The sequence below is a fragment of the Sesamum indicum genome, linkage group LG9 (assembly GCF_026168435.1).
Source record: "Sesamum indicum cultivar Baizhima isolate 11 linkage group LG9, ASM2616843v1, whole genome shotgun sequence".
In the NCBI taxonomy this organism is placed as follows: Eukaryota; Viridiplantae; Streptophyta; class Magnoliopsida; order Lamiales; family Pedaliaceae; genus Sesamum; species Sesamum indicum.
Window position 1 is genome coordinate 4304346 of NC_142665.1, and position 21779 is coordinate 4326124.

The 21779-nt window shown below is 34.9% G+C and overlaps 5 protein-coding genes across 8 annotated transcripts; 3 read left to right on the forward strand and 2 right to left on the reverse strand.

Annotated features, from left to right (window-relative positions):
- The first annotated feature begins 1415 nt into the window (after positions 1–1415).
- LOC105170568 (E3 ubiquitin-protein ligase SINAT2) lies at positions 1416–6482 on the forward strand. Of its 4 annotated transcripts, none has more exons than XM_011091389.3 (4): positions 1416–1725; positions 3537–3782; positions 5384–5767; positions 5931–6482. In XM_011091389.3, exons 2-4 carry the CDS (start codon positions 3570–3572, stop codon positions 6252–6254), a joined length of 921 nt encoding a protein of 306 aa, XP_011089691.1. In that variant the 5' UTR covers positions 1416–1725; positions 3537–3569; the 3' UTR covers positions 6255–6482. The 4 variants fall into 4 exon arrangements, with proteins under 4 accessions (XP_011089691.1, XP_088741374.1, XP_088741375.1 ...); XM_088885248.1 differs by lacking the exon at positions 1416–1725 and adding an exon at positions 1777–2036; XM_088885249.1 differs by lacking the exon at positions 1416–1725 and adding an exon at positions 1777–1971.
- A 626-nt stretch (positions 6483–7108) lies between these two features.
- Positions 7109–10798, forward strand: LOC105170569 (P-loop containing nucleoside triphosphate hydrolases superfamily protein). The gene is made up of 3 exons (XM_011091391.3): positions 7109–8538; positions 9144–9311; positions 10190–10798. The coding sequence occupies exons 1-3, from the start codon at positions 7234–7236 to the stop codon at positions 10610–10612; spliced, it is 1896 nt and encodes a 631-aa protein (XP_011089693.1). The 5' UTR covers positions 7109–7233; the 3' UTR covers positions 10613–10798.
- A 1545-nt stretch (positions 10799–12343) lies between these two features.
- Positions 12344–15833, forward strand: LOC105170574 (metal tolerance protein 4). The gene is made up of 7 exons (XM_011091396.3): positions 12344–12609; positions 13007–13176; positions 13363–13561; positions 14179–14357; positions 14430–14580; positions 15128–15258; positions 15382–15833. The coding sequence occupies exons 1-7, from the start codon at positions 12378–12380 to the stop codon at positions 15559–15561; spliced, it is 1242 nt and encodes a 413-aa protein (XP_011089698.1). The 5' UTR covers positions 12344–12377; the 3' UTR covers positions 15562–15833.
- LOC148786828 (uncharacterized) lies at positions 15794–16337 on the reverse strand. The gene has a single exon (XM_088885461.1). The coding sequence runs from the start codon at positions 16306–16308 to the stop codon at positions 15928–15930; it is 381 nt and encodes a 126-aa protein (XP_088741587.1). The 5' UTR covers positions 16309–16337; the 3' UTR covers positions 15794–15927.
- A 2134-nt stretch (positions 16338–18471) lies between these two features.
- LOC105170573 (dirigent protein 22-like) lies at positions 18472–19286 on the reverse strand. The gene has a single exon (XM_011091394.3). It carries the CDS (start codon positions 19209–19211, stop codon positions 18642–18644), a length of 570 nt encoding a protein of 189 aa, XP_011089696.1. The 5' UTR covers positions 19212–19286; the 3' UTR covers positions 18472–18641.
- Positions 19287–21779: the final 2493 nt, after the last annotated feature.

Here is a 21779-nt window from a genome sequence, read left to right on the forward strand (position 1 = left end):
GACAATGAAATGGATTTTGTCGGATTTAAGACCTGTCCCACTTATTTTTTGTAATTGTCCCGAACTCGTCTTGCCCCAACTTTAGGCACAACCCCCTCGATTCTAGTTGGACCAAAAAATCCGCCTTGCTTCGTCTCAAACCAATCCCCACCCTAACTCGGTTCTGGATTAATGGATTTAACTTGAAATTTTTTTATTTTCTTCAATTAAGAATTATAATTTTTTAAAAAGTTAAAATCATTATTATAGATACCTAATAAGTTATTATTACATAAAAGATATTAATAAAGATTTTAAATAAATTTATAAATATTATTTAGGGTTGATTTTGCCCTAAATTCAATAAGAATTTGTGTCGAGACCCAAACTTGATAATTTAGACAAAAACTCAACCTATTTTAGTTGGATTTATGTCCTCTTTCAATCATTCACAACCAACTAATCATGAATGCATATATTTAAAATAATCAAAAGTCCCTATACCAGTAATTAGCAGCCTCAAAACTACCAACACTTGGCACCAAATAATCCACAAAAAATAGAAATTTCAAATCACTTCACACAACCAAACAAACCCATATTAAATTACTGCTTTAAACAATCCCAAAAATCTGCCTACCTGTACCAATTGGGGAAACTCTACGTGGTTCATACGGCCCTGTTTGTTTCCTATTTTATTTTTAATTTCTGTTTAAATATGTTTGTTTTTATATTTTCAGGATCTTCTCATCTCAATACACATATAAATATACATTTTTTAATATAAATTTAACAGAATAATAATATACACTTCTAATAATGCATTAAAGCGACACTTATAATAATTTTAAAATAATAAAAATATTTTTTTGTTTAAATAAAAAATTTATTGGTGTTGTAACACTGGCAAATATCTTATTAATTAATCTAAATATTTTTTATTTTAATAGAATTTTAAAATAAAACTAAATTTAAGTTTCATACCTATTCTACCATACAATATAATAAATAAATGTAAAATATTAAAAAAATATATACATATAAAATTGAGGTGAAAATAACAACTAGTTGGTATAGTATTGTTCATCGTATTTGGTTCAGTGAAACGGATGAAAGACAATGACAAAATTTAATAATATTATAATAAGAATCTAATTATATTTAATGGGCAAGCAAATATAAGTTATTGATTGCATCTGAAAAGTAAAGTTAATTAATTTTCAACTGAATTTCTTGTTTTAATTTTATATAGTTTCTTTACTAAACATATTTAAAAAAAAATATTCCCACATTTGAAATATTATTATAAACAAATCAAAAATACAAAAAAAATACACACAAACACATCCTGACACATTGCACCCAAAGAACAGTCAATTTGAAACTATGAACCCATAATGGATGTTTAGATTGTGACAACCTAAGACCTTTGACTCGGACTACCGGTGAACCACAGCAGAGAGTAACTGTAGAAATTTCACACACACACGCAGCTGTTTATCCATATAGTCTGTCTCATGTATGTATATGTTCTGATGTTCTTGGAGTTGTAAATAAGGCCAAATTAGACACGTAAATATTGGAAAAAAGGAAACGGGCTTTAAGGATTGAGCTCCACCTCAGCACACACTCCCCCTCTGCTTTGTCTTGAAGGCGTGATTATGTGTTCTGAGAATCCAATTATTGATTACTCGAGCATGGGTTGATTGTATTTGAAGCCATTTCTGGGTTGTTTTGCTTTTCTTGGTAAGTTTCTGACCCTTCTCTTTTTCATCTGTTTCTTGTTTCAAAGGTGCGAACTTTGATTTTTTTTTTTTTAATTCCAAGAAAGGGGAAAAGAAACCCTGATCTTGATTTTTTTTGTTTGAATTTTATTCTTCTGTGGGTTTGGAGGAAAAGTGTGTTAGAGGGAACAGCTGAGCTTGCTATTTTGGTTTTTGAGTGCTGGAGGTGGAAAAATTCAAGAGCTGATTTTTGGTTATCTTGGAGCTTGTGAGGATGGATCACTACTCGGCTTTGATTTAATTTTCTGTTTCTGGGCTGGTTTTAGTTTTCTGGTAATTGTTTGTGAATGTGAGAATGTCGGTCCAGATTAATGTGAAAAAAGAAGGGAAGTGTAGATATCAAGATTTGATATTTGAATGATGATTGCTTGTGGATTGCAATTCTGATTTTCAGTTTTCTAGAGGTGTCAAAAAGAGAAAAAGGATAAATAAAAATTGCCTTATGTTGATCGTGTGGCATAAATTCTGTGTGGTGCTTATGATTATTTGCTTTCTTTGTCTGCGGTTAGTACTGTTAAATTTAGTTCCTAATTTACAAGATTCCACTTTGATGTGACCGAAATTATGCATAATTATATTGTACTCTGGGCTTGTGGAGAGGTTTTCTTTGGGGGGGATTCTACTCGAAAAATTACGCTTAGCTTTATCTCATTGGCCTAAAAAGGCAAAGTATTTAATGGTTCAGGAAGTCGAGATTTCATAATTAATTGGCTTTGTTTTTTTTGTTTTCTTCTTTGACCATTCACTGTCATATATGTGTGTCTCTGTACATGGAACTATTAAGGTGATAACCTTCCATCGAGATGTTTTCTTGAGTCACTGGTGTTTGTTTCTGCATCAGAGGGATTCAGGTACATAGACAAATTTCACTTTTATATACACTGGTAGCAATCAGAAACACTTTTCTCTTCTTGTGGGAAGTAGAATGTAGTTTGTCTCGGCTTCGCATAAATGCATAATTACACCACTCTTGTCAACGTGCTGTCTGTCCTTGGAGGGAGCTTGGGATGCTTTCATTGTGTATACATGCTATAATGTATGCTTAGGCTAGGAAATTCATGCCCCCCTTGTTCTTTTATTATGCGTTTTAGTACAATATATGGTGGGGAAGAACATTATACTTTCCCTCTATCCTCCTCCCCTTTCCAGCCAGTAGCATAAATAGGATATCTGGTATTTTGGGATGGGATTAAAACCTAGCAATAATTTCCATGTCTTATCAGAATATGAGAAATACAAATTAGTTCGGATCAACATATACTTCGGAGTTTCGTACAAAGTAGTTGATCTTCAACTGCCGTTGCATCTATATATAACATTTCTAACTTTAAATTGCCAATGCACTGCGAAAGTTGAACGAGAAATGAAAACTCCGCCTAGTTTCAGAGGATTAAAAGGCATGCTTGATGTTTTACATATAAATGATAACATAATGTACTACATCTTAGTTAGAGGCGGATTTTGGAGCCTAAAGAAAAATAACACTATTAGGAAGGAATAATTATTTGATCTTTGGATGGATCAGTTGCAATTGCAAGATCTTTTCTGAATTTCGGTTGCTCTTAAATTTCTTCACTGTTACAGTATGCTCTCAATGCAATATGACTTTGAATAAAAGTTGCAAAAGAATTTTTTGGAATGATGTGATAACAAAACAACTTGTTTCATTTTGAGGTCTTTTGGTACCATATTCTCCATTATGACGGCTACTGCAATTTTACCATTAAGTGAAACTTTCGCCCAGTTAACTTTGCACACTGGCTACGTTGGCAGGAATTCAGCACACTTAGGTTTTGGGAAAAGATCATGACCCCAGGAGGTAGCACCATTGGGGAAATAATGGAGTCCCGCAATGTCGATTATGATATTGCACCTGAGATTGTTGAATACAGAAGGTCTCCTCGTAGGAAGTTTTCGACTCTTAATGGTGCAAAGCGCGGCATAGCATCAAATACTGCTGTGCATGAACTACTTGAATGCCCTGTTTGTATGGATGTTATGTACCCTCCAATTCACCAGGTAACTTCTCTTGTAATTCGCTTTGTGTAGTTTATCTAGCTTGTCTGCTTCTATATTTGCATGATTAAACAACTAAAATGTGGTTCCGAGTTTAGGCTTTCAAGATTTAGTTAATAACACATTGCTCCGGAGTTTATACCTTCTGTTATGCTGCCCACTAGTCTGCTTTCATACTGATATTTTTAAGGATTCATATATTACAAATAAACATTTGCAGTACAATTTCTAACCAATTAGAACTCTTAACATATATTACGAATCGTAGTTGGATGCTCAGTCAAAGACTTTAATGGAGATTGGAATTGAGTTGACATTCCTATAATATGGCACCAGAAGTTGTTATAATTGCCGCATGTGAGGAAAAGGCTGAGTTGTGAATTACCTCCTTCCCTAGATTGGTACACATGTTTTGTTTAGCTAGCACAACATAACTATTGCAGAATTTATTACTTTCAGTGATGATATTTATTATTTTGGCTCTTTGGAGGGTCTGCATGCAATGTATCAATATCTTGTCAACTTAAAAACGAGAAGAGAAGGTTGATGTTTGTGTGAATGGCATGAGCAGAGTCTAGGTTTATCCTTCACCTAGTAACTCGAGTCGAAGTGATAGCCCCAGAGCACATGTTTGAGAAATCTAGGAATAGCTGAGACAGCAAGTTTCTGCTTTTCGGGATGGTCCAAAGTGAATGCTCTATGTTACTTTGTTTTGATAATACTCTTTCGACAAGCTATAATGTACTAAAACCAATCATTTATCTCAGAACATAATAAAGAAGAACAAAAAGCTCCTCTCCTTTGCTTCTCTTGCTGCCTTCCATATGACACAACGTCAAACCAATCTCTATGAGTCCATCAAAATCACACATCACCTATCGAACCATATTATCCATCTTTGACTTCTACCAACTAATTTGGTCTAAATCAAAACTCTACTGCCAGTTTTATCACTACCATTGTCAGTCAGATGATTCTTCAGACCAAACTCAGACACCATTTCACTGTTGTAGTCAGAGGCCCTAAATTAGCTTAATCTGATAACCATGATTGAACTCTAATGAAATAGCTTTTACTTTTTGGTCCCAAGATTACTTCTTCCATTGCATCATGGTAGATACTATATGATGGTCTTTCTTGGTTTGCGGTTTAAGCAGAATTATATTCTGGTGGTTTTGCCTTGTGAGTTGCTGGCTGAATTTTCTGTTTTGTGCTTTTGTTAGTTTAAAGCAGCTTTTGCTGTGATGATGATAATGGCATGTCGGGTTGAGCACGAAACTGTTTTCCATTCAGAAAACTTTTGTTACAGAAAACAATTCACCTTCGGTACTATTATTCTTGGAAACGTGAATTAGTCCAGCTGCTCTTTTACCTAGCGAAGTTTGCCTACTCGTTAAAGTTGCAGAACAATGTGAGATGTAATGCACCTTTAATATCGTATGCAGCAAGTTCATCATAACTGAATTGTCAATGTTATGGTCCATAAACAGAAAATAACAACTACAGAGGTGATTTTTTTTTCTTATGAGAGGGAAATATTTTTGCGTCTTTTTATGGAAGCAAGTGAAGCTGATGTATATGCTGTTACCATTTTTCCTCTGTAGTGCCCAAACGGCCATACTTTATGCTCGAAGTGTCAGGCGAAAGTACGTTGTTGCCCAATTTGCCGTCATGAACTGGGGAACATAAGGTGCTTGGCACTTGAGCGAGTTGCAGAATCACTTGAACTGCCCTGCAGATACCAGATTCTCGGCTGTCAAGATATTTTTCCCTATCAGAGCAGGCTGAGGCATGAACAGAATTGCACGTTCCGTCCCTACAGTTGCCCTTACGCCGGAGCTGAATGCCCTGTCACGGGTGATATCCCGTTTCTTGTTGCACATCTCAAGAGTGACCACAAGGTTGATATGCATGATGGTTGTACTTTTAACCACAGATATGTCAAGTCCAATCCGCATGACGTTGAAAATGCAACATGGATGTTAACTGTAAGTGGTCTCTTTTTCGTCCCCGTCTCTGCCTCTTTTTGTGGACTATTCTCAGTTGTTCGTTAGAAAGGATGAATTAAGAAATAGATGTCAACCACAGCTACGCTCCCTTATCATCTTGTACGTAGGTATTCATATGTTGATGGCCTAAATCCGTCCTCAGGTATTCAACTGTTACGGCTACCAGTTCTGCCTGCACTTTGAGGCCTTCAATCTAGGAACGGCTCCCGTATACATGGCGTTCATCCGGTTCATGGGCGACGACCTTGAAGCAAGAAAGTTCAGTTACAGCTTGGAAGTCGGCTCAAACGGCAGAAAGCTGACATGGCAAGGAGTTCCTCGGAGCATCCGGGACAGTCATACAAAAGTCCGAGACAGCATGGACGGGCTGATCATCCAACGAAACATGGCCCTCTTCTTCTCTGGAGGCAACCGGCAAGAGCTGAAGCTGAGGGTCGCCGGACGAATATGGAAAGAACAAACATAAGAATAAACAACAAGCATACATGTGAATGAATCACTGTAAATGAATTAATTACATGATGATGTGGGCTGATTTTCAGTAGACTTAGCTCTACAGACTGATTTAACATAAGAAGTTGGTCTGTAGAATTGCTCTGGTTAACTGGTTCTTGTGTGGAAGATGTAGTTATCAAATGTTGTTCCATAAATTGTGTTATATGTGAAAAATGGAGAAAAGGTGAAGTTGAGCAGATGTTCTCTTGTCCTTCTTCTGCCTGCAAATTGCTCAGAGATCAAGAATTCATCATATGTTTGCATGTTCTGCACATTAATGGAGATTCACTTGCTCATTCACAGAAATGTAAACAAATCGAGTCGAGTCAAACTGAATTGAACTCATTATTGTAAAAACTTGTTTAAATTATTATAAAATTTGAAAAAATGTGTTTGAATTTGGTTTGGTTACTGACCGCGTGAATTAAAATAAAAAATTAAAGCAAAAACGTGTGAATTATACGAACTTGCGTGAGAGGTGTAATTGCTCAATTTTTCTATTTATAAAGAAGTAATTTGCTTATTTCATATAACACATGGGGTATTTTGCATTTAACTTTTTTTAAAAGCATGGTATGAAAGTTGCAATCTACCGTAAAATTTTGTACCAAAAATACAATTTTCTCATTATTGACCAACAGTTTAACTCTTGTCGGATTATAAGAACTTTTTGCTATCCCAAAAATAATGAATTTTCAACTTAGACTAAATTGAATAAATAATTAGTTCAGAAAACATTCCCAGTTTGTAAATGTTTTTATATCTATCTATCAAAACAAAAGAAATGCGCCTTAAAAGATTAGAAGAAACCGATACGATTTCATCAAAACATTAAAAGTGCGAGTTTGAGTTAAATCTCATTGGTCACATTGCGATTTGCAGAGAAAAGCATTCAAAACCTCCATGGCTGAAAGCTGAAAACAAGAGTAGAAAACCACATAAAAAGAAAAATGATTGTGAGAAACCTCTCACCATCAAGGCTTAGAAAGCTTCTCACCCCATTTTCTCTCACTACCTATACATACAGAGGACCTGTATCTAACTTCCTCCAGTCACCAACCATCGATCCTTCATCCGTGTTCTCGGTTTCCCAAAACCCTACTAAAACCCTGCCGTTTTTCTTCTTGGCAAAACCCTTCTCTTCAGAAACTCTAAAGAAACAATCTTTTTCAAATTTACCGCTGAGCCGTGATGGGAATTACGAGGAGGCCACTGAGCAAGCCTTCCCCATTTGCCCAGGCTGTGGTATCCAAATGCAAGATTTTGACCCTAAGCAACCCGGGTTTTTTTTACAGCCCTCAACTAAGGGTCCGAACTATAAGAAGTTCAAGAGAATGACTCCTGTATCGGATGAGTCTGAAATCACGGATTCCATTAAGAGAGGACTTGCGAATGAGATCATGGATGTGGAAGGAAATGAGATCCTTGAAATGGAAGATCAGGTGTTTGATAAAATGTCTTATAATGTTGAATATCGTGGAAGCCCATATGACAAAAATGCTAGTCAGAAGCCTGTTGTGTGTTCCAGGTGTCACAGTCTGAGGTTCTATGCTAAGGTGAAGGACCCGGGTGTTGAGAACTTGTTGCCGGATTTCGATTTTGATCACACTGTGGGTAGGAGGTTGATGTCGATAGGTGGGGCTAGGACTGTGGTTTTGTTGGTGGTGGATGCCGCAGATTTTGATGGTTCGTTTCCTAGGAAGGTGGCAAGTTCAGTCTCCAAGACTATCGATGAGAATGCGCGATCATGGAAGGAAGGAAAATCAGGGAATATACCAAGGGTTCTGTTGGTTGTGACGAAGATTGATCTTTTGCCTAGCAGTATTTCACCGACTAGACTTGAGCATTGGGTGCGGACACGGGCAAGGGAAGGTGGGGCAGGGAAGATAACTAGCGTGCACTTGGTGAGCGCTATGAGAGACTGGGGAATGAAGACATTGGTGGATGATGTGGTTAAGTTTGCAGGGCAAAGAGGAAATGTGTGGGCAGTGGGAGCACAGAACGCCGGGAAGAGCACTTTGATTAATACAATAGGGAAATGTCTTGGCACGACAGCAACTCATTTAACAGAGGCACCAGTGCCAGGCACCACCTTGGGAATTGTGAGGATGGAGGGAGTCCTTCCTGGGAAAGCTAAGTTGCTCGACACTCCGGGGCTTTTGCATCCTCATCAAATTTCAACTAGGTTGACAATGGAGGAGCAGAAGCTAATTCGTATTGAGAAGGAGTTGAAGCCAAGGACATACAGAATCAAGGTTAGTCTTCCTGCTGGTAAATGAATCAGGGCATTCAACTTAATGCTCTGTGTTGCTTGCTCTAGTTGATCTCAACCTGTGCATGTGAGAAATGCTGAGGATGAACCCAGTAATGATTGATTGCTTTTGCTTGTAACGGCAGTAAATTTCTCAAAATTGATGGCATCTCCTTTCAGGTTGCTGAATACTGGCTTGGTTGCATTGTTATGGTTCTAATCGTTGTTACTCTGACTTTGCAACAGTCCTCTTTGGCTGTTATACGTTTAAGTATGTGGTCTTTGTAACTTAAATGGTAGGTTTAGGTTTTAAAATCTGGTATAGGGAGTGGTGGATGTACAAATAAAGAAAATTGGACTCTTCTAATAAAACCAGTAATTGCCTGGACAAGTGTCTTTATTGTTTCTTATGATTTCCTGAAGAAAGCAACAGTTTATTTGGTGAAAACTTTATTCCATGCTCCACTCCAATCTTGACTTCCCTTTCAAATCGACGGAATAAAAAAAAAACTCTGGAGACTCTCCTTTCTTTGCTTTGAGTGAGGTGCTATCTTGTTCATTTGGTGAAAAGCCAGATCAGGTATAATTAGGTGATCTTCTACTATGCAGGCAGGACATTCAGTTCATATTGGTGGACTCTTGAGGTTGGACGTTGAAGAATCTTCAGTAGATTCCCTTTATGTTACTGTATGGGCATCTCCTCTGCTTCCTTTGCACATGGGAAAGACGGAGAATGCGTGCACAATGTTGGAAGAACATTTTGGCCGTCAATTACAGGTACAGTGTGCTAGCTGGTGTGGTTCATGATTTTGCTTCCTAGCTTCATGTTATTCTGTGATCTTCCATATGTTACTCATGTTTGCTTGTTCTGCCATTCGTGATGATTAAACCATCAAAACAACATTTTTTTTGGTCTTTACCTGGTTGTCAACATGATTGAATGCTTTACAAATTTGTGACATACTTTATGTGCTTCACTAATTTACAGGTTGAGTATACAACTGTCTCTTGGTCTATCTTTGCAATCAAACTCACACAATTGAGTGTTCTGGTATTTGTGCCGTTTCTGATCAGGGATGGGGGTGGCCAGATAGGCACCAAAGTAACCTTGACATTAGTGTCAGACTCTATAACAGTTTTGTGCTGTCTTTGAAACTGTCTTTGAATGTTGACTACAGCTAATGAATAGCAATTAGTCTACAGAACCTGTAATTCAGTTACTTCATCTGGAATATATTTACCCTACTTTGAGATGATGCTCACAGTTAATAATGTTTGTTTCGGTTCTGAGTACTGATTTTGAAATTTGAAAATTACTGTGGGCAGATTTAATAAACTTGATTCTGGTGGACACATTCAGATGTAGCTTATAAATTTAAAAAGTTGTTAAAAATATGTAATATTTGTTACTTACGTTCTCTTATCGCCAGATGGTCAGGTAATTAATCTGCATGTTCACCGATGGTTTATATGGTTGTCAGTAAGAAAGTGTGATGATGTCTCTATCATGTTTTAAGATTGCCTGGTACATGAGAGGACCTCTTATTTTCGATTTTGACATGCATTCCATGGGACAATTGCAATTTCTCAATGTTTTAACCTCCTCTCCTCAGTTAGGATGTCATTAACTTCTTTCCTATACTTACTGGTTTCAGCCTCCAATTGGGGAAGGTAGAGTTGAGGAACTGGGGAATTGGGTGAAAAAGGAATTTCGTGTTAGTGGCAGCACGTGGGATTCAAGCTCTGTCGATATAGCTGCCGCTGGTCTTGGTTGGTTTGCCATTGGACTCAAAGGAGAAGCTCAGTTAGGCGTTTGGACGTATGATGGAGTTGACGTAATAGTTCGAAATGCTTTGCTTCCTCAAAGATCAGGCAACTTTGAAGTTGCGGGTTTTACTGTCTCGGAAATTGTGTCCAAAGCTGATCGAGCAAGAAGTAAGAAGCACCAAAATGAAAAGAAGAGGAAAGGCAGCAACTCAACAGCAGCATCATCATCTGTATCTCCCGCTGATGCAGATTCAGATCCAACTCACTCAGCATCAACGTCCAACTCTTGTTCATGTTCAATGCCATCATGATTGAGAATGTTGTCATGCCTCAAATCTGGAACCTTCATAAGTAAGTTTTTGTGTTGATTCAAAAATCTCTGTAATTTGTCCAAAAATATATTTGGACTTGTTGTAGGAGAAGAAACAAATGGAGGGGATGCCACATTAATTTTGGTTTAGGGAGGGGATATAAATCATAATTGAGTTATTAATCAACTTATTCTGTCAGACCATATTCGGTCCATCTCCTAAACAAAATTAAGTTAAAAAGTTCAAAATTTCACATGTAATAAAAAATTAATTTATATAATTGCAAACATGACCAGTTCTGATGCAAACCCACCAAAACTGATGAATCTTGGAGGTGTGTTTTAAACAAAATATATATATATATATATATATATAATTTCTAGTTTTGAGTGGGGACTATTTTGTAAATTTACTTAGTAACAATTAAATTGGTTTATTCAAGGGCTGAGCTTTTATTATAGACTATAATTTTTTAAATCCAACACTATTATTTTTTTCACAAAATTACGTTTATTAATAGCAGAAATATTCACCTTCATGTTCTCGAACCAAAATAAACACACACATAAATCTACGTATGTATATTTATTGCTATGTTTTTTCTTTTTATTGATCTATACCACCAATTTGTAATGGACCGACTCTTCAAAAAATCATCTATTATAGTGTCAGACACGAACATACTTCGAACTTGGCTACATGTGTCCCCAAAATTCACTTCTTTGTCAATCTCACTTAATATAAAATATTTTATCTCGATACTTTTTATACTATATATTTTAATTTCATAAAAAATTGGTAATATATATAATAAAATATATATTATATATAGTCCTGTCAATATTATATCGTTTCTTACCCAAAAAAGAAAAACATTGATGTTAATTTTAATTTCTTTGCTAGGTAAGATATTATATTAAATCATAATTCCTGACAATTTGATAATTAAATTAGGCTCAACCAACCTATTAGATTAAAATTTCCCATCGAAAATAATAATTTATTTTTTTATGTGATTCCCAAATAAAATATTTACATCATATAATATATCCAGTACATAAAATTAAATTCTACCACTATAACTATCAACCAACAGACAACGACACTTCAAATCAAGCTGTCCTTCTCATAATAATTACAATTATATAGTAAAAAATTATGTTCTAAATTTATTTTTATTAAATACTATTAATTCACTTATTATCTATCTATCTATATTATATGGGGAAGACCCCTTAAATAGTTACCATGACCTCAAAATGCCCTGATTAATTTTATTTCTCCTATCAATATCATATTTTTTTTATTGATAATTTATTATTTACGTACTTTTATCGAAGTTTATTCGTTTTAATCAATTATTTTGTTTATCTTTCTTTTTTTATTTAATTGAATAAATATTATAAAATTTTAATTATGCAGATATATCGAATGTGCTTAAATTGCTAGTATTATTTATTAAATTTGAGGAAATTAGAATAGGAATTTTTAGCTGACGCGAGATATATCGATAAAAATTATTTCAAACATATTCTTTTTTCTATGCAAAATGACTTTTTTAAAAAAAAAAAAAGCATAAAAAAGTATTTTATTGAAAATTAATAAAAATATTAAATTATTTTTTATTTTTATAAAAAAGAATAATAAAAATTTAAATTATATATACACATGAATCAAGTATAATATGTTTATTAATTAATAATTATTATAAGTGATATATTTAGAAGTTTTTTTTCTCTAGTACAGTGCAGTAGTCTTTCCTATAATGGAGGCAGAGAGTCGGACTTTGGCTGATAATGGTGTAGACGCCAAATCCCCTCTGTTGGAAGGGTGGAAGAGGGGTGGCAGTGGGCGCCGCCGCCGTCTCAGTCGCCGCAACTCTGTGAATTCGCTCCGTAGTGATTTCATTTCCAGGCTGCCGGATAAGGTCCGGTCAGCAGTTGACCCTGAGTCTCCTTCCCATTTTGATCTTTCTAGAGCTCAGGGTTTGAGCAAAGGTGGTTAAAAGCTAGCTCTTTGAGTGTTGTGTGTGTTTCTCTGGGTTTGTTAGTATATGTGTGGCGGTATGTGTATATACTTGTTGTCTGATTCTTGTTCTGTAAAAAAGAAAAGATTCTGATGCTGTTTTGGGGCTTTACAGTTTTGTTGGTTTTGATATGGCAAATTTTCTGTTAAGTTTCTTTTTTTCTTGATTATTACCTCTAAATAAAGATTTCCATGGGAGCATATTCTAGTTCGAGATGTCATTTTGCTTTTATTGTGTTATCTGTTGACAATTTGTAAGAAGCAGTTCATATGTTTGTTGTTGTTAATTATGCTACTGGTTTAGAAGTTGTCTTGCCGTGTTTGGTTATTTGCAACCTGCTTGATTCAGGATTTTTGTTTACTGTGTAGGAGAGGAGGAGTACTATGAAAGACAATTTGCTACCTTAAAATCATTTGAGGAGGTCGACTCCGTGGTGTCGTCTGATGGCTTAGATGAGGAAGATCTAGAGGAGCAAGCACAGCAGGAGAGAGCTATGAGGATCTCCAACTGGGCAAATGTTTTGCTGCTGGCATTTAAGGTCAACTGTTGTTTAGATGACCAGCTGAATGGAATAATATCCATCTTGTTTTGTTGTATTTAGAGAAGACATTAATATTGGTGATTGATGGACAACATAGTAAAATATTTATGTCAGGTCCTTTCTTGAAAAGCCACCAAGTTATCCTTTTCCTGTCTGATTACTGCTACATTTTGTTTGTTTTAGATCTATGCCACGATAAAGAGCGGATCGCTAGCCATTGCTGCGTCGACCCTGGATTCCTTACTTGATCTGATGGCTGGTGGCATACTCTGGTTTACCCACCTCTCAATGAAAAACGTTAACATTTACAAGTATCCTATTGGGAAGTTGAGGGTGCAGCCAGTTGGGATTATCGTCTTTGCAGCTATAATGGCCACTCTTGGTATGTACGTCTGCTTTAAAATCTTTGCCTATGCTTTCCATGGAAGACATTCGACTCATGTACAGTTTATCATTTACCACAACCAAATCATGATGAATTTGTTATGCCAACTTTGCATTTCTATTAACTTCCATAGTTAGGGTAGTCAAATTAGTTGCGTGATACTTCATGGTTTCTACTTGAGCTGTCTATTGCAATTGTTTGGAATTGCATGACGGGTTAGTAAATGTGCACGGAAATTAAGAAGGAAAATCAAATGAGAAACTGCACAAAAGTGACGTGGTTTAGAGATGATATTGCTCTTAAGTTCATTACTGCTCAAATTTTTCTTACTAGGATAGAGTAGATGTACCATTACAGTAAATAACTAACCATCAACTGTATATAATTAGGGCACTTGTACCAATATGTGCATTGCAAATTTGATCCCGGCAGTACAGCGTGTGCCAAAAGGTAAAGAGAAGGAAGATTTGCTTTGATTGAGTAATCTCCCAAGTTTTAGAACTGGAGATGCTTCATTTCCTCCATGGGCAACTGTCCATGAGTGATGAATGAAATTTGCCTTCAACTCTATGGCACTCAAAGAATTAAGAGTTTAACATCCCATTTCCTTTCAGGCTTTCAGGTTTTGGTCCAGGCTGTAGAACAACTAGTTGAAAATAAACATACTGAAAAGATGACTTCAGATCAGTTGGTATGGTTGTACTCAATTATGATAACTGCTACAGTGGTAAAACTTGCTCTGTGGTTTTACTGCAGAAGTTCTGGAAACAACATTGTCCGTGCCTATGCAAAGGTATCTTTCTATCTTTATCGTAAAGTTTCTTCTGAATGCCTAGGTGCTTAACTTCTCTGGTGTTGGGGACAGGACCATTATTTTGATGTAGTGACAAATGTAGTAGGCTTAGTAGCAGCAGTCCTAGGTGATAAGTTCTTCTGGTGGATCGATCCGGCCGGTGCCATCATCCTTGCAGTTTATACAATTACAAATTGGTCTGGTACTGTTCTAGAAAATGCAGGTGCTATTTCTACCTTCATCTTCACATTGTTTTTCATGAAGCTGGAATCAGCAAGAATAAAGCTTTTCCGTAAATAATATAATGACACTAACACCCTCTAAATTATGGTCAAATCACAAAAATCTTACCCCATGCCGCCGATGGTTTTATTACTTTGAGAAGGTGTCAGTGTAATGATAACGTCACTGATAGAGGGTGTTTGTATACCGAAAATATAATGACAGGACAAGTCAGTGTAATAAAACTATTGATTGAGATTGCTTGTGTAATGAAAAAATCATCACCATGAGACAGTGTATATAATAAAAACATCATGATAGGGTGTGTTGTGTAATAAGAGCATCTTCAGTTGTAGTCTGTGAAATTATTTAAACTGCAGGGACAGTTTCTATAGTTTGATCAAAGTTGAGGGAGTATAAATGTGACCATTCCTAAATATCTTTCACTATTAGATAGCCTTAGAGTGCTGAAATGTTATCAAGTGTTCCTATTATGTGCATAAGCTTTGTCTTTTCTCTCACCTAAGTTCATTTTTCATCTTATTCAGTGTCGCTAGTTGGACAATCAGCACCTCCCGAAGTATTGCAGAAATTGACGTATCTCGTGATAAGGCACCCTCAGGTCAAGCGTATTGACACAGTCCGTGCTTACACTTTTGGTGTTTTGTATTTTGTCGAGGTTAGTCGTGAAGTAATCTAAATCAGAACGGCATCATTACTCGACTAGCAATATGAGTTTGATGATTTTACTAGTCTTTGGTTTCCCCTTCACATGAGTAAATGTTGATTTTTCTGGCATTAGGTTGATATCGAACTTCCTGAAGATTTGCCCCTAAAAGAAGCTCATACAATAGGCGAGACTCTGCAGATAAAGATCGAAAAACTTACTGAAGTTGAAAGGGCATTTGTTCATCTTGATTATGAATGTGAACACAAACCTGAGCACTCTGTTCTCAGTCGGCTACCAAAGAGCGAACCCTGAGGCTATTCCCTGCAAAACACCCTGCGGCAAACATCTTTACTCGCAATTGTATATATGAGGTTCAACACAATTGTCTCTTGATAATATATAGAAAAGGGTGTATGTGATCTCAGTTTCGACAGATTTGTGTGTTATAATTGTAATAAGCTCGCTTTTCATCCCACCTTTTGTCATGACATGTTCTTTCATACTGCAGGAAACTTGTATGCAGACTCTTTGTAATTTACAGTAATAAAATGGAAGAGTGAATTCTGATTCACATTTGGAAATAATGCATGTTAAGGATTACTCTCTCTCTCTCTCTCTCTCTCTTACAGGGGAAAATATTAAAGATTTCGGTAGATTCGTACACATTACATATTGTATTTATCGTCTAAACAAGGGAAACCACCGTTCTTGTAAGGAACTATGATGGGCGATCATGAACATAAGAAACACTAGCAGAACGGCCACCCCAAACGGCGAGCCTCCAACCCTATGAAGCGAGTCCTTTTCCGGCAAGCTCAGGGCAAAAGGGAAACGCTCCCGGTCATCGGCCAGCCAGTGGACCGTGAGCAGAAGAAGCACAGGAAACACCATGAGACTCAGCTTGAGCTGGTCCATCAAGTCCCCGAACATGTAGTCATAGTTTATGTACCAAGTGAAGATCAAGAAGAGGAAGATTATGGTTAGGAAGAAAACAAAGTGGATTGGGAGTGAGAGGTATTGGAAGAATTCATGGTAGGAAGAGTTGTAGTGTCTAGCCATTCTTGAGGAGTTGAGGCTGAGAATATGGGAAGGATGAGGCATTATTTATAGGGAGTTTTATTGGAGGAGAGAAAAGGCAAGAGGGGTATTGGAAATATTCTTGAAGGCAAAAGTTGTTAAAAGACAACATGGATCAGTCTTATATTATTAAATATCGAGAAACGTTAATTAATGACTGACACTTTCAATATCAAATGTGAATTCAGTAGTGGTCTCCATGGTCTGAATTTGATCCAACTCGCTCTATATTAACTAAGATGTTACATGTTTTGCAGAAACAGCTTCTTCTTCTACACCACTTTTATGGATCATTATATCCTCCAAAAACTTTGTGGGTTTTTCCAAACTTTGGTCCCTACAGGCCAATTAGCACATGCCACGTGGAACCGACCATACACAACATTCCTGGGGATGAGAAGAATATTTTGTAGAAAAAAAGTTTTAGAGTATAGTGAGGGCAAAGTGGAATATTATTATCTGGACACCAAAATAAAAATTAAAAAAAAAAAGAGGACTATAGAGAGGAATTTATGTCCTTTTCTCCTTGGCAAAGCTTTATTCTTTATTTTTGCTTTTTCACATTACTTTTACTAAAATAGAATAAAGTAAATATTTCGGATATTTGAAGTGTTAATTCCTTGTAATGCATTAATATCTACATGAATTTTTAATTATTTAATTTTTTCTTAATAATAAATTTTTCAAAAGATTTTGATTGGCGTTATTTGGTCAGAATTGTGCATACATATAACAGATATATATTAATAAAAAAAAATTAAATGAGCACTTAAAGAATGTTATAAAACCATAGGACAAGGGTGTTTTTGTAATTAAGCTAATTGAAAAAATATACTTTAACTTAGTTTCCACCATCCAATCATTGTCTGTTTTGTATATGTTTGAGTTGGGTTTAATTAATTAAATAAAGGGTTTTATATATATATAGACATCCTAAAGTTAAGACTAATTACATAAATATTTCATATTTTTTATAATATTATATGTGCATTTCTTGAGGAGGTGTTAGTGCAGTTACCCAAGACGTGTTCGTGTAAAGTTTCACTCAAGGGATATATTTGTAATTTTACAAATGACATGTAATGTTTCTATAATTAGGTCTAACCTCAGAAAATATTAATGTAAGTTACCCTTAAATAAAAGCAAACTATTTTTTTTAATTAATGAAAATAATAAGTTGCGATAAATTTAAGGTAAACGAGATCCCTTTAAAATTGTGTCTAATTATATAAATATTTTCATGTTCTTTGTAAAATTATAGGTACACCCGTCAAGAGGTGTTAGTGTAAAATATCTTAAGGGGTATTCGTATAAAATTTCACAACTCAATAGGATCGGACTGCACTTACAATTACATATATTTATAATTTTATAAAAAATAAAAAATATTTGTATAATTAAACCTAATTTTAGAATAATACTATAAGTTACTCATAATTTTAAGACTTTTATAGGTAGAAGACTCGATCCAAACTCGACAGGTTAGATCCACTCAACCCTTTTTATAATTTTTAAAATATAAAAACAAATTTCTAAATATAATTCTAAAAAGATAATACCATTATTTTTTTTATAAATATGAGAAGATTATATTTATTATAAATTTATACGTCCTTGCTTTAGTTTTCGAAATGTTAAAAACTGCAGATATATTTGTTACTTTCATGTATAACAAAATATGAGATATATATTTATATATATAATAGATTTAAAAGTAACATCCGATAATGTAATAAATCGGATTAAATTCCAAGAAACTAAAACCCCACGTCCACACAAAGAATGATTTATATATAATTTCAATAAGAATTATAAAAATAAAAGATTTAATATACTTTCAAAACTAACCCAAACAAAACATATTTAATTGGAATAATTACATCGACACTCCTTAATCAATAGTTTATTTTCATAAATCATCCCTATTCTTTAAAAAATTTATAACACACCTACCAAATAATCAACATCACTTACACAACCATCTCTATTTTTTTTAAAATTACAAATACACTCTCAAAAATATTAAATTTATTACTATCGCTGGCTTTTTGCTATCATATATAATTTTTATAATTACATAAAAGACGAGGAGGTGATGTATGTAAAATAATTGCATACTACTGATAGATCCGAGAGGTACGTGAATGTTCAATCAAAAGAAATGGACCCAATATTCTAGCAATAATAATCAGCATTTGTCTACCCCAAAAGTCCAACCATATCATAATCAAGTACGATAAAATATTGCATAATATTGTACTTACCTACCCCACATCAATTATTCTCTCATTGAAAATTTTCTAAAGAGAAATTAATCAATAATGCATCACATAAACATTATACTCAACCGTCGCATCTCCCGTCTTAATATCAAACATATGCGTCCGTGCCTGAACGTAGCCACGAGCGAATCGGAAAAGCCCGCTTCCTCCAATCACCGGCATCTCCCGCACCTCATTCAAAACGGCGTTCCTCCCTAACACCGTGATCGTGCTGCCGTTGTACTTCCCCTCGATGAACACGAAGTTCATGGTCATTAATAGGCCAAGCTCTTCTTGCGACGCAAGTGCGTAAAACCCTTGGGCCTTTCCGACGAGTTTGGAGCTCAGTTCAGGCCCTACGGTTAGTGGGTTGTCAATCATGTTCACTGTTCCGAATCCATTACGAGTGGACGAGTTGACGATTCGAACTGATGTTGGGTCCCGACCACTTATAATGTCGTGCCAGTACACACGAAAATGGCTGAGTTTTTCCTTGACGGGCTTTGATTGATTGAGTTCCACCAAAAAATCATCGGCATCGCCGGTGGCTTGGTAGAGGACGGAGGCGAGGAGGATGGAGATGACGAGAGTGGTAAAGAATGAATTGGGAAGAGTAGTAGCCATGGTTTTCTTGTAAGAAATATTTGTTTTGGTGCTCAATATATATATATATATATAGTAAGAGCGGTAGATAGGTCATGTTAGGACATGTTTCGTTTTGCTTTAGACCATAATGATTACAAAGTTCAAAGTGGGGTAATCATACCAATCTATAATTATCAAATCGTACGAGATTTCTTTTTTGATTGTTCTCTTTTGCACGCTACATTTTATTTATAGCAATAATGACTGACGTTATGTCTCGATATTGAAAATAAGGTGAAAAGAGCGTTTATGTTTTATAATTTTTATTTTTTGAAAAAAGAGAAAATTTTCGTTTTATAATTTTGGTTTTGAATTTATTCTGATTTTTTTATCTTTGACAATTTAGATTTAGTCTTTTATCTATCAAGTTTGCGTAGATTAGGTCCTTTAGCCTAATATATGACTATTTTGCCTTTTTTAATAATAAAGGCTAATAATCCATCTTAATGCTCTAAGTGCAATATAAATAAATATTTTTTCAATAAATTTAAACTCTTATACCATTCTAGGCGAGCATTAGCTACAAGATGCAAAATGAATGGATATATATGGACTAAAATTGCTCTTAAAAAGTTGTGTGGGGGTAAAATTATCCGAAATTGAGTCAAATGACTAAAATTAAAAAATTTTGAAAGTTATCAGACTAAAACTAAAACTAAAACGAGTAAATTTAAAGGGCTAAACAAATAATTTTCTCTTATATTTTTAAACAGTTTAAATTAAATTGATATAAACAAAAAGTTATAAGCAACTTTCTACCAACTTTTACAACTCATCAATAAAATTCTAAGTATTAGTTGTTTTTTGGAACACTCCAACTTCTATTATTTTACTTTTTCACTTTTAACCTTTGTCTGAAAACAATAAAAAATTTTACTACTATTAAACTTACAATATTTTTTATAATTTATTCTCACCGTAAAATAAAAGTTACTGCAAACATTTGGGTGGAAAAGAAGAAACATTAGGAAGGGAGAAGATGTGATGGTCGGGGAAAGTGAAAACAAAATTGGTGTATACTCCAAGCATTTTCCTTTACAAACGTGAGTCCACCTGAACCACATTTTAGCCTGTGCTGGACAGACCTTTGTTCTGGATTTCCGGACAGGAAAGCGGACCTCGTCAGCACAGCTTTGCCTCAACCACAAAATTTTGACCCAAATCGCATTTATTTAAATTTAAATTAATTATATAACAAATATAATATACTAGTTATTATGTAATTTTTGTACAGTTTAATGAAAGTGATTAATATAATAAATTTATTAGACTTGCTATGGAATTTATTTAGTACGCTCAAACCAGGTTTAATTTTCCGCCTTAATATGTATAAAAAAACTTACATGCAAAATTATTCTTAAATTTTGAATTTGTTACTGATGCTTAATTACCACATTTTCAGCGCAATAAATTTGTAATAGCGAAAAAATATAGTTTTGCTTCATCAGTTGGGCTTGGGGTAGGCCCAAATCCTCTTTTTGATGTCTAGGCCTGTTGGGCTAATCAATTTCTATGAGCGTTCTCTTTGTTTAGGGGCCGAACCATAAACATTATGTATCCAAACCTACAAAAACCACTAGCCCATGTACATATGACAGGAGAAAGGACTTTGTTTCAGAGTAAACGGGAAATTTTTTACCCAAATTAGGTTCGATGGAAACTAATCAATTACAAAATAAGTGTGATGTATTTACTGTGCGAATGATCATTTTTTTATGAACTGTACACCAACTATAAAACAAAGATATTACACTTGCTATATAATTGATTCAGGTTTGATCGGACTCAATCTAAATTAGAATTCTCCGTAACTTTAGGAATGAGAATAGAACGGGTCTGGGGTGGATTCGATTAGACCTTAGAGACTCGTTCCGCTTAATTTATATAAGACCCGAAGTTCTATGTTTCCAAACATGACCCGCCCCTCCTCTAGTATGGGTTGGATTTCGCTCAGTCTTGATTAGAGTCCGAACCTGACGGGTCTGACAAGCAAAATCAAAACCCGATAATTTGAATCTAAACCCATTTTGAATGGCGATATTCTACCCGTCTCATTTATCATCCTTAAATACATACTAAATAAATTTTTTAAAAATATTTTATACATTTTAAAACTGCTGAATTTTATGCTGCATAGATAAATACATAAAAACTATTAATACTGTATAATAAGAATATATTGGTACAGTAAATATGAAGTATATAAATTAAGATATGATAGTTGGATATTTTAATCAAAAGTAGCTAATTTTAGTTAAATTAAGAAAAAATAATATGAAAATATATTAGTAGTAACATCTCCAAGGCATTGATGAAAAGAAATGGACCCAAAATGATCTTGCAATGTTTAATCAGTTCCCTCCATCGACGAGCAGGGTGAATTTCTATTAAAAAAAATTAAAATAAAAAAATAAAAAAAAAAATCAATAGGAACAATAGCCCATCTTTTTCCGATGAGGAAGATGACCTTCGACGAAAGAAAGAAATTGAAATCATAAAAACTAAAAATATACAGGACCAAAATATTATTCGAAAAAGTTCAAGAAA

Bases quoted from the DNA above. Each gene is read 5' to 3' on its own strand.
- LOC105170568 (XM_011091389.3), top strand. From the start codon at position 3,570: ATGACCCCAGGAGGTAGCACCATTGGGGAAATAATGGAGTCCCGCAAT. The intron at 3,783-5,383 runs GTAACTTCTCTT...TTTCCTCTGTAG, and splicing joins TGTACCCTCCAATTCACCAG to TGCCCAAACGGCCATACTTT. The intron at 5,768-5,930 runs GTAAGTGGTCTC...ATCCGTCCTCAG, and splicing joins ATGCAACATGGATGTTAACT to GTATTCAACTGTTACGGCTA.
- LOC105170569 (XM_011091391.3), top strand. From the start codon at position 7,234: ATGATTGTGAGAAACCTCTCACCATCAAGGCTTAGAAAGCTTCTCACC. The intron at 8,539-9,143 runs GTTAGTCTTCCT...TCTACTATGCAG, and splicing joins CAAGGACATACAGAATCAAG to GCAGGACATTCAGTTCATAT. The intron at 9,312-10,189 runs GTACAGTGTGCT...TACTGGTTTCAG, and splicing joins ATTTTGGCCGTCAATTACAG to CCTCCAATTGGGGAAGGTAG.
- LOC105170574 (XM_011091396.3), top strand. From the start codon at position 12,378: ATGGAGGCAGAGAGTCGGACTTTGGCTGATAATGGTGTAGACGCCAAA. The intron at 13,562-14,178 runs GTATGTACGTCT...ATTTCCTTTCAG, and splicing joins AGCTATAATGGCCACTCTTG to GCTTTCAGGTTTTGGTCCAG. The intron at 14,581-15,127 runs GTGCTATTTCTA...CATCTTATTCAG, and splicing joins TACTGTTCTAGAAAATGCAG to TGTCGCTAGTTGGACAATCA.
- LOC148786828 (XM_088885461.1), bottom strand. From the start codon at position 16,308: ATGGCTAGACACTACAACTCTTCCTACCATGAATTCTTCCAATACCTC.
- LOC105170573 (XM_011091394.3), bottom strand. From the start codon at position 19,211: ATGGCTACTACTCTTCCCAATTCATTCTTTACCACTCTCGTCATCTCC.